Below are 12,388 nucleotides of genomic sequence, written 5' to 3' on the forward strand. Positions count from 1 at the left end.
TTTGATACATAATTTGTTCACATTAAGAGGAGCTTTTAGACCTGCAGTGAGTCTAAACAGAGAACAGTTGAAGAGAACTTATCAGGCAAGTGTGTGAATATGTGTGTTAGATGGAAGTGTTGCATTGCTCACTCACGATATTCCTAACACTGTATTACAGTGAAATTGTTTTACATTGCAATTAGCAGCAAATCTGTGGAATTTCTTCCTGTGTGTGATTCAACTTCCTTTCAAACTGGTAAGGATTTTAAAACTCCTTTGATTTTTGCCTGGGCTAAGACTCCTTAAGTGCTCCGTAAGTCCTAGAAGTGGGGCAGAAATTGTACAAATTACTCATGAATTAATTGTGTTTCCTTCCCAGGCCATCACTGGTGCCTGGGTCTCCATGATAAGTCCTTCTTTTTTAACGAATCTAAGGTTTTCACACAACAATTAGTAAAGTTTTTTTGTGGAGAGAGAAATCTCCCCCACACAGAAAAGCTTTGTTTGACCATGTAACTAACCCGCACGTTTTTGCATGAGAAGAGCAACACAAGGCAGAGGGAGAACAGAGTACAATTTATAAGAAAGATAAAGCCCAAAGAAAAATTAAACCTCAACAGTTTGAAAAATAAAACAGCAACTGCAAAGGCTTATGTGCTCACAGTATTACTGCGACTTTAAAGTCATATTGCTTAAGGTTTCAGGTTGATTTAGCACCAACTGTGATAAGTGGTGGTGACAAGTGTGGTTTAATACTGGACACAGCAAATACTCTCTGAGCAGCTACTTAATCAAAAATACAAGAGAGGAGCAACTGGTGTGTCTGTTTGCAGTACAGCCAAACAAATTTAATTGTTTTATTGCAGAAGTGAGTCAATAATTTCCCCCTTTCCATCACACTGTGAGCAGTCACTATCTGATTTCATGCTGCTCCTTCTTGTTCCATTACTCCCTGACCTATATAAAGCCAATGTGCTGCCAAAACATGCCCAATATGACCACTGTCTTATGTTGTAGATACATTGAGCAGCTGCTGTCAGTGCTATCCTCAGTGACAGTTACTTTTGACTCTTTCACAATAAAAGCCACCCAGTGTTTTGCCACGTGAATGCTTTTGATGTGAAGCAGGAACAGTAGAAAATGTGGCAGTAACTTTAATACAGCTCGGATACAGCCTTAGCAGAGTAAACAGTGAAACTGATATCAAGAAGATAAAAAAAAATTACAAACTGTAATTCCAGATTACATGAATTGTTTCCAGTGAATACTACATCAGTATATGGATAATTTGAATCCAGGAATGGCAGACTCTGTCACTAACAATGAAAACTATTATCTGGATGTTATTTACAGAATGTAAATGCTGGCCATAACATAGTATCAACAACTTTTATAGAATGGCTGGTGATTGCTACATGGATTTTAAAATTTCATGATAAACATAAAAACCAGCGTCGTCTCTTCAGTGACATGCATCCCAGGTTAAAGAAGCAGCCGGGACCAGCAGCACAGAAGTTTAGCAATGTGCTCCTGTGGACGGGGTCAGCAGAACAACAGATTTTAACCACTTAAAAAATACCTATCGAACAAATAATTTTGAATATTTTCATCACTGTATCTTGCCCTCAAACAGCCATTTACTTTGGAGCCACAGTTTGTGAACTGCTGAACTACTGTATTTGTACACACACAAGCGCATCTACAGCATTCACTGTATTACTTCACAGATCAGCTGTTTGAGTCAGACAGAGCTAATTGTAGGTGCACTCGTGCACAGGAATACGGTAGTTCGACAGTTTAAAAAATTTTGTTCCAAAGGACAGGGCTTTTCGACAGCAAGATAAAGTGGTAAAAATATTCAAAATATAGCGTACACTTAAACAGATATGAGCTTTTCTTTGTTGGCATTTTTTTAAGTGGCTGAAAAACATTTTTCTGCTGACCCTGTCCACAGCAGCACATCACTCAGCTCCTGTGTCGGTGCTCCCGGCAGCTTCTTTAAACTGGCAGTGTGCTGATCTATTGCAGGTAACACACTGTCTTTTGATAAGTACCTCACACAACCCCACATCAAATAAGCCAAACTATCGCTTTAAATACAAGTTGTAAAAGACTAAAGATGTAGATATGAATCGGGTGCCTGTTGCCACAGGCCTTTCACATCCAGCACTCTGTGAGGTTTGTTCATTTCTAAGACTGGGTCAGTAATCTGGGTGTTCCTTTGAATTAACAACATAATAAATAAACATTCCAATTACAGAACCTCCGCGGGTGAAATATGCCACTACTGACTGACTGTGTAACAGATCAGTGTGGAGTATGTTGTTTCTCAGTCAGCAGTGGGTCTGGAATATTAAATTGTTATCAAATGTAATCTTTTATTTATGTCTTATAGCATGTTGAATGAATGTTGAATATTTTGGTTATCATCCTATGTATTTTTACTAGAATTCTTCATCCTTATTCAGTATTATTATGTAACCATAGTTAGCTACCCCATGTGCGACAGCTGTATTGTAATTTATGATGATCTATTAATGTGATATGATTTTTGTTGTACTTGCATTTGTCAAGACACTTGCAGCTGACAAGAATTCAACTTTGTTTGAACTATTTTCCATTCAGTTTGTCATATTCTGTGAACTCCATTTTGTGTTTTTTTGGTTTTTGTGTTTGTCTTTTCAGATACACCAGGGTTTAGAGCGAAACTGTGTTTTGAATGATTTGATATGACAGCTCCTTCCCCCTGTGATTACAGCTATTAATTTGTCTCATCTGTCAGGAGAGCTCAGGGGTGGATATTTGTCCACGTGTGTGGGAATCACTCTTCTGATGCAAATTAACACTTCCTACTCTGCAATGCAAGCATTTGCCCCCTGGTCAGCAAAATTTACATTTCTACCTGAAGTGGGAGGGGAAAGAAAGTGAAAGCTCAGAATTGCATTTTAGAAGCTCCTTACTCCACAGTCCCTACTATTCACCTACTGAGCTCTACTTACTTTTGTAACTGCAGCTCTTTACAAATTACACCATTTTCCCTATCATATACTTATTTACAGACTGTAATACATTTTCTGTTGGCCACTGAGCAGGTCAGCTACTAAAACTGAGGATTAGCTGCCCGTAGATACAGGAATTCTGGAGAGGAGGTAATTTGTGTTGCTAGTGGGTATTTTCTGTAGTTAAAAATATGTCAAGTTTAAAGATGCGTGAAGGAATTCATGGTGGTGGCAGTGTAACCATACAGACACAGGAAGGCAAAACAACAGCTAAAACAAAACAAAGAGCTAACAGCTTCTAGAAGCTGCGTAGAGCTCCAGACTGGAGAATTGACTCCCAGTGGGAGCAGCATTATCAACGGGTTTGTGACAATAAGAGAATAGTATTATCAGTTCAATTTAATCATATTTTTCAATTATTTCAAAATAAGATCAAATCTCATGAATGTCTGTGCACTGTGTTGGTCTCCAGCACAATTGTTGGTTCTAGATGAGCTGTATTTTTTCATAATGCTTCTTTATTGTTGTTGGAGAGGAATCAATAGATGGGTTTAAGTTGAACCATCATTAGTGTGTACAGGATTTCAAGCCACTCCTGGCTTCAACAACACACAATCCCCAGTATCCCCCAGGCTCTCATCACATTAGCAGCCGCTGTTCAACCCCAGTCAGTGGTATTGTTATACCCCTCAGGTGTATAAAAGGTGTATAACAGTCTAGCCATTTATCCATGTGTGCTTCATTATGCTTTAAGGTCATTCTCTATCCATTGACAGACAGAGTGTGTGGAGATGTGTCTTTCGTTAAACTCCTCTGTCTCTCCTCTATTTTCAGGATCTGATGGCCAAAGTGCGAGCGATGCTTGCCACCTCCAAGACCTTCCAACCTCCCAATTCCTAAAGAGGGCACGGATTTCTACTAATCATGACAACCTCGGCCAATCAGCGAGAAGCATTCTCCGATTTCCTGGAGATTTATCTGATCTGGATCCGTTTCCTTGCATTTTCCTTGATTTATTATTTCATTTCAATTTGACCATCAACAGATTCAGTTTGGCCACATTATGTCATCTGCGCAACTGAAAGAGTGAAGTAAAGACTCATTACGACGAAATATCCAGTTTCATACCTGACCTGAGAAAACAGTTCATCAGCTGGGAGATCACGTCAGCAGTTGTCATATTTTGGTGCAGGGAGACTGAAATGTGGAAACAATCCATATGTTGTTTTGCATCCAACTTTAAGACACTTTTCTCCCACGTGTTGACAGTCATTCTTTGCAGCATTACCAGAAGCTGCTGTATTCTCTCCTTCTATGAAGGGTTGTGTTGTTTTGATAATTTCATTTCTCTCCTCCCTCATCTCCACTGTTGTTTTTTCTTCTAATTCCTCCTCCAGCTTTTCTCTCCAGCACCTCACCCATTTACTTGAGACGCTGTTTTAATTTCATACCCTGTCCCTCAGCTCTAGTGTGTGGCCTTCTACTTCTGTTCCTGGTTTGTACTGTAAGGAATTTAATGCAGAACTACTTTCTAATCCAAACTGTTAATAAAGTTTCAATTATGATTTACTTGTGTTTTTACTGCATTTTTCTTCACTGTCTTCCTCACCTTTATGGACTTGTGTGTGTCATAATAGAGTTCAACAACAACAGACTCAACCCCCCCACCCTCCAGGCCATCTATTCACCGTCCTTCATTTGGGGTACACTGATAAGATGGAAGAAATTACGTTTACTGCCCCCAAACCTTCACCTCCATTTACTGTACGAAGTTTAGTGTCACGGCAGCATTGCTGATAAACCCAACAGACTTAACAGTTGATGGGCTGATATTCTCCAGGTGTCTGCTACTGCTACTGCTGTTGCCGCTTAGATGGCATCTGTGACCTAATGCATGGTTAAACCCAGGGGACATAAATTGTTGGTAGATTCCTGCTTGATGACCTCAGGCGAGTACAAGCTCATAAGAGATTAAATGTTCAGGAAGATAACCCTTTTAAGGTCATACAGAGCCTCAAAGAAATCAATAAAATGTTAAAATCAATTCTGAAACAAACAGGCAACCAGTAAAAAGACACTAAAAAAAGGCGAGATATGGTCCTTTCACTTCATTCCCATTTAAAGTTTTGCTACAGCATTCTGAACATACTGATGTCCTGTTTTTGGCTGCAGAGCACTGCAGCACTGGTGAGATTAAATCAATCCAACTATTTTAGTTTTACCAATTTTAGACCCTGTTCAGGGTCTAATTTACAATTTACTGGGCTTCCATACATTATTAACTGTAAGACTGCGAAATTCCTCAAGTGCTTCAGGTTGATTTGATTGGACAGATATGAGTAAAACAATACCTATGATGAGGACATTTATTATACTTTTAACAGCGCAACTGCAAGGTACAGCTGTGCATCATCAATGGCCTCCCAAGAAAAGTAACAGCATCAGTTGTTCACCAAATGCCCATAATGACTTCCAGACTGCCAGAAATTTCTGAGAAGGAGGATATTGGGTTTGGTTTGGTTAGTCAATAAAACATCAGACTTTAACATAGAAGACTGCTGGTTTATGGAGGGCACAGACAAGCAGCTTAGTTTCAGTCATTCAGGGTATTTGTTGGTAACCAAGGACTGACCAAGATGAGACAGTTCTCATTCTGAATCATCACATGATCACAGTTAGCCAGAGTGACCAAGTAACAAGGACGAAAGGTGATGTCTTACTTGACAGCAACCTCTTCTTTCGTGTCAGTAAAACTAAAAAGTCTGTCATTCACTAAAGAAAAAAAGAGTACTGAGGATGCAAGAGGTCTCAGCTTCAATCCCCAGACGAGCCCCCAAGTTGTCACAACCCAGCTCAAAGGACAACAGTCTTCAATAGAAGTATACAGGAGCTGTGGGTCTCCATCACATATGAACTGGCAGTGGAAATACTATATAAGACTCACCAACTACTTTTGAGTCTAAGAAAATCAATGCGCTCCTTCCCTCACCACCCTTATACACCATCAAAAAAAAAAATCCCAACTGCTCTGCTGAATTGGAGGCTCTGCAAAGGGCAGTTCAAACCTCATCTCATCACAGCAATAGTCAGTTCTCCCCTCCAACATCAGGAAAACTCAACAAAAACATTAGGACCCGCACCCACACCACCAAAATAAAGAGCTATTTCAAGCCTCAGGCCATAAGAATGCTGACTATTCCCTCTCTCCTGACAAACAAACAGCTGATGTTATTTTTTTCTTTTGTATTATTTCCCTGGAACCTATGTGGCAAGTTAGAATATCATTGTATTATGTACACAAGCATATGTTCATACAGCAGTAAAGAAAACCTGTAACAGCCAAGTGTGCTCTCTGTAACATTAATTAAAGTCACAGATTAATCAAATCCTCCCATGTCACCCAAAACACGTATGTCGCCACTAGGTGTTTACAAAATTATTGCTGCAAACACAGCAAAGTTTGCGTCCATTGATTACATTCAGTTAGAATGTAAAACCACATCTTAACCTGTCTACCTTTGTGTTTTTAATGTACAAGGCAAAGGAGCTACCATGAACACAACCTTTATCACATGATGGTTTTCACTGTATCACAAGTACAACCAACAAAATATGCTTCCTAACACAACTCGGCTCCTTTAAAGGTTTAACTTGTGAATTTTGGTCCTATTAAAACCTCCACACTGGCAAAAATTTCAGTCTGTGTTCATCCTGATTTTAGTGTTGTCCAAACAGTGCTAGACAGAGTGGAAAATTGGGCTGGATTGTTTTCTATTAAATTTGCTCTAGTCTTATCGGGTAAAGGGTAAAACTATTTTGTCTCCACTGGCAACTACAGCAAGGGGCACAACAAAATGAACACCAGAGAAATATAGTGAGTTGAATTTTGTTTGAGAATATTTCTGAGAGGTGTAGATTCAGTTTAATGGTAGACAATATATTAGATTGCGTAATACTTATCAAGCTGGTGGAAACAATAACAAAAAGACTACACCATAATACACACTTGTAGGATGTTTTCTTGTGGTGAAAACTTAAGAAGCATTGTTTATCATGAAAAGTCACACTGGCACTGCTCTACTTACATAGGCCAAGTGTTTTAATACTATATATAAACCAGTTTTTCAAAGGAAGTGGGGGTTTGCCCCAGGCATCACATGAGCTAGGACCATCACTGAGTCTATAGAAGTAACATTTCATATTATATTAGCATTGTGTCAGGTCTGCAGCCACAGTTCACAACAGTAAAATAGATGAAAAGGAGTTCTGTTACATGGGAAGAAGTTTGGAGTGGAGATTTCTATGAATGGTAAACACTCAGTCATTGATGAGCTGAAATGACTAATTATAATGATATAATATTTAGATGTATCGACCTCATGATAATTCATTTAAATGTTAAAATGATTTACAACACAATTGATCAAATCCATTTTACAGATGAAGCTGATAGTGTGACGTCTGACAGCCGATATCACCCCTGTGATCCTTGCAATACATCTGCTGATCACTATCTGTCACAGTCATTCACATACAGTGAACACACAAAGGAAGGATGGGAATAAGTGGCATTTGATTATGTATGCATGTGCACAGGTACGACTTCAATTACATCAACATAACTAATATATTATACTCAACCCCAGTGCTGGTCTATGCCTGATGGACCCGTCCAGACCTGGTTAGGACCATGTTACGATGATGACTGATTTTCTAATTATATAACTTTATTACAACCATTATGTCTTTCACCAGCTGCTGGTGTGGATGTGTGTGGGTGCATGTAGGCACTGTTTAAGTGTATGTTAGTGTATTTGTTTGGGGTAATTAGATTGGCTCTGTGGTTTCAGTTCAGTTTCATGGTGTCTTGCAGCCAAGGGGCAGATTTGTTATAATATGTGACCCTCAGATAAATGTATGTATATTGTATATGCTGTATATATTATTTGTCTAAGTAAATACTGCAGAGTGGAGGGAGACATTTGTGCCTCCCACCAGGCAACAGTGTTGTGCCTGACCCACTGAAGAACCGTACATACTGTGCAATAGTTTCATTTTAGTTCTGCTGGTAAATTTAGAGCCCTCATTATATTTTCCTTCCTGCATTTTTATAATTTTAAGTGAGGGAGCTGAACATCTTTGAGAAAAGGTCAAAACAGTGCAGCAATACCAGGGCAAGCCGACAACAGTCTTAACTTTTGCCAGCACTTTTCCTTTGTACAAGGGTTCACCAGGGCAAGCTGAAAGACTCTTTAATGATTTCACACTGGACTATTAGATGACTGCAATAGGTTCAAGTGAAGTAACATGTCATTTGAAACAGGTCCAAGTCATCGACTGAAGTATGATACTGACCCATGAGTCTCAGACCCTTCGTGCACAAATGAAAGTGAAGAAAAACAACATGTAAGAGGTACCTCGTACGTACCCACCAGGTGGCTACTCATCTTACACGAATATTTGAATCACAATGACAAAATACAGTAATTGCAATAACTGCAAAATGTGTGTTAGAATAGTGAAGGCAAGCACTGCTACTAAAATAAACCTCTCAGCTTGTCAAACATTGGTCAAGTTTTCCAAAGACTGCTTTGTACTTAGTTCTCTAGATTGTTATTATTATTATTGTATTTTCTCCAGCTGTCATCCAGCTGCTTTTACATCACTGATATTGGTACAGACAGATCTGTAACAGCCTTGAATGTTTCAGTAGAGAATAGTGCAGCAATAGTTTGGTGCTGAGATGTCAAACTCAGCCTCAATGTCTTAAGCTTTACAGCAGATAAATCCTAGTCAAGTCTAAGCTGTGCAGCTTGGGGAAAGTAGATGGATAGTATGCATTCGTTTTTTTTGGTTTATGACTGCACCAAATTTAGGTGGGGAACCTTCATCAGAAGTTTATTTATATTTATAAAAAAAATGAAATAAACCAGATTTTTGGCATTCCTCCATCCTATCAGCACATGTCTTGCCTTGATACCGTATGGCACATGGGTCAAAAATTCAGCAAGCAGTTCAGTTGGCCAATCCAGGGTATGTGAAAAGACACTTATTTTATTATTTTTGCCCTTTATCTGTCTGTGCAGCTGCACTGACTTTGATAAGGCTTGTGAGTGATGCCTTATGCAGCATTTTTCAACGGGTAATTGTGCACTACCACTGTGGAATAGATAAGTATGAGTCAAAAAGAGTCTAGCAAGGAAGATTTATATGAGGAATGAGCCTGTATCCCTTTATTACCAAAGCAGATAGTCTCATACTCCTTCTAAGCACGTATGAAGTTTGTATAACATTCGGCTTTTTTGGCCCATATTCCAAATGTCGAAAGGAGATGAGAAAAAGGTCGCTGATACAGTAGACCAGTGTTTGCCTCAGCATATCTTACCCCCTTACTCATTTTATATGTTTGGCATCATGGTTGGCAAATAGCACAGTGCTGATTATTCTCTTGTAACTGCCACAATAAATCAGGGATAATGGGCTACGAGGTTAAAACATGCTTGTAGAGTTAATTGTGATATGCTGGCATAAATCTGTAGAAGCTGAGCGGAGTGCTTCTGAGCAATGGGCAAACGTTTTTCACTTCTTGTGCTGGTGATAAACCCACCCATCTCAGCAGTTCCCCTGAGCTCTTTGCGGTGCTTCTACATCTTTCAGCTTATCGTTTTGGTTTTACAGCCAGCAACTTCATTGTTTTATCATCGTTCTCATCAACAATGTTTCCAACATCAGCAAGCAGCTGTTTTCAGCAGCAGCGAAAGCCAAATGGCAGACACAGTTAGTGCCAAGCTGGTGAACATGGTGGAGTATTTAGCCGCTAAAGAGCCATATTTCTTTTTGCCGCAGAAGTTGGCTGGGAGACCAGACCAAAGCTGGGAGAAGAGTCAGTTTTACTATGTAAATGAGAAACTGTTAACTAACATGCTCAAATGTTCAACATATTAACTTCATAAGGTGATATGTCAGTGTTATGTGTGCAACTTCTTGTGATGCCACCAAGTGTCCAAAGATCAGAACACAGGTGCGCAGGTTTAAACTTTTTTCTCAAATGGATGACAACAGTACTCTTTGTTAGGGCACCTCATCAAATGTTATTGCTTTCAAAATACTGTTGGCATACATCAAAAAGAAACGAACCAGTTACTGCTGTCTTGGTAATCCTGACACCCACAGAAACCCCCCCACCACCCCACCCCCAAAAGAAAAAAAAACTGAGACCACTCTGAAACAACTCTCAGAACTGATGTTGAAACATGGTGAAAATCCCACATCTATTAATGTAGATTTAAACATTTTTTGAAAATTGATGACATTTTGAAAACTGGTGCTTCTCATCTCCCTGTGGTAAGTGACCACAATTTAATAAACCCTGACATCTTCTATTACAGTCTGGATTTGCCTTCCCCACGCCCACTATTTTTATATATTGGTACTCCTTGTCAGGTATTCGCTGACAAAATTCTGAAGGCATGCATCAAAAAGTTACTGAAAGCGTGCATCAAAAGATACCGAAAGCATATATCAAAGAAACTGAAAGCAAACATCAAAAAGAACTGAAGCAATTCATTTGAACCTGGCACCCATAAAAATGTCATCTCCAACAGCTCAAGTTCATTCAGAAATACTCAGAGTTTAATTTGAGCCTTTTCACAGGTACACTGTGTACATATAAACACTGAAAACCAAGACCTGTCCGACACAGTTGTTGGAGTTGGTGTTGAAACATGATGAACTAAACTGAGGATTATGGGAAACAATGAACAGAACTTCCCATGAGCTATCAGTAACAGCAACCGGCTGCTTATTGGTTGCAGATACGCTTTAAGAGTCAAGATAGTTATATCTTGTAATGTGTATAACTTTCTGCAGCAAAGTAATTGAGCCGCACTGGAGCCCAACAACTACAGTTAGGCCCAGAAATATTTGGACAGTGACACAAGTTTTGTTATTTTAGCTGTTTACGAAAACATATTCAGGATACAATTATATTAATCAATATGGGCTTAAAGTGCAGACTCTCAGCTGTAATTTGAGAGTATTCACATCCAAATTGCAGCAAGGGTTTAGGAATTACAGCTCTTTAATACGTAGCTGCCTCTTTTTCAAGGGACCAAAAGTAATTGGACAATTGACTCAGAAGGCTGCAAAAAAAAATAACAAGGCTGCATGGGCTCTTCCCTCGTTAACCTGTCATCAATTAAGCAGTTAAAAGGTCTGGAGTTGATTCCAGGTGTGGCGTTTGTATTTGGAAGCTGTTGCTGTGAACACACAACATGCGGTCAAAGGAGCTCTCAATGGAGGTGAAACAGACCATCCTGAGGCTGAAAAAAAGAAGAAATCCATCAGAGAGATAGAAGAAATGTTAGGAGTGGCCAAATCAACAGTTTGGTACATTCAGAAAAAAAAGAGTGCACTGGTGAGCTTGGGAACTCAAAAAGGCCTGGATGTCCACGGAAGACAACAGTGGTGGATGATCACAGAATCCTTTCCATGGTGAAGAAAAACCCCTTCACAACATCCACTCAAGTGAAGAACACTCTCCAGGAAGTAGGTGTATCAGTATCTAAGTCTACCATAAAGAGAAGACTTCATGAGAGTAAATACAAAGGATAATCAGCCTCAAAAATAGAAAGGCCAGAATTGACTTTGCCAAAAATCACCTGAAGAAGCCAGCCCAGTTCTGGAACAGCATTCTTTGGACAGATGAGACTAAGATCAACCTGTACCAGAATGATGGGAAGAAGAAAGTTTGGAGAAGAATTGGAACAGCTCATGATCCAAAGCACACCACATCTTCTGTAAAACATGGTGGAGGCAGTGTGATGGCATGGGCATGCATGGCTTCCAGTGGCACTGGGTCACTTGTGTTTATTGATGATGTGACAAAAGACAGAAGCAGCCGGATGAATTCTGAAGTGTATAGGGATATACTTTCTGCTCAGATTCAGCCAAATGCAGCAAAGTTGATTGGACGGCACTTCACAGTACAGATGGACAATGATCCAAAACGTACTGCAAAAGCAACCCAGGAGTTTTTTAAAGCAAAGAAGTGGAATATTCCACAATGGCCGAGTCAATCACCAGATCTCAACCCAATCGAGCATGCATTTCACTTGCTCAAGACAAAACTTAAGGCAGAAAGACCCACAAACAAGCAACAACTGAAGACAGCTGCAGTAAAGGCCTGGCAAAGCATCACAAAGGAGGAAACCCAGCGTTTGGTGATGTCCATGGGTTCCAGACATCAGGCAGTCATTGCCTGCAAAGGATTCTCAACAAAATATTGAAAAGTAACATTTTACTTAGGGTTATGTTTATTTGTAATTACAATTACTTTTGAGCCCCTGAAATGAGGAGCGTTTGTATAAAAATAGCTACAATTCCTACATGTTTAAACATATATTTTT

General features: G+C 39.5%; 1 protein-coding gene across 3 annotated transcripts in view; it reads left to right on the plus strand.

Annotated features, from left to right (window-relative positions):
- Positions 1–4,550, plus strand: part of sfswap (splicing factor SWAP) — a 47,019-nt gene extending 42,469 nt beyond the window's left edge. For 2 of the 3 annotated variants that reach the window (XM_071465756.1, XM_071465757.1), the window contains exon 19: positions 3,816–4,550. In XM_071465756.1, the coding sequence (XP_071321857.1) occupies positions 3,816–3,881 (66 nt within the window). In that variant the 3' untranslated portion in view covers positions 3,882–4,550. The remainder of the gene's footprint in view (positions 1–3,815) is intronic. The other variant, XM_071465758.1, reaches the window with a different exon arrangement.
- The last annotated feature ends 7,838 nt before the right edge of the window (positions 4,551–12,388 follow it).

This window comes from Trachinotus anak, unplaced genomic scaffold, assembly GCF_046630095.1.
Source record: "Trachinotus anak isolate AG129_WGS33_773 ecotype Australia unplaced genomic scaffold, CSIRO_AGI_Tana_v1 ptg000028l, whole genome shotgun sequence".
In the NCBI taxonomy this organism is placed as follows: Eukaryota; Metazoa; Chordata; class Actinopteri; order Carangiformes; family Carangidae; genus Trachinotus; species Trachinotus anak.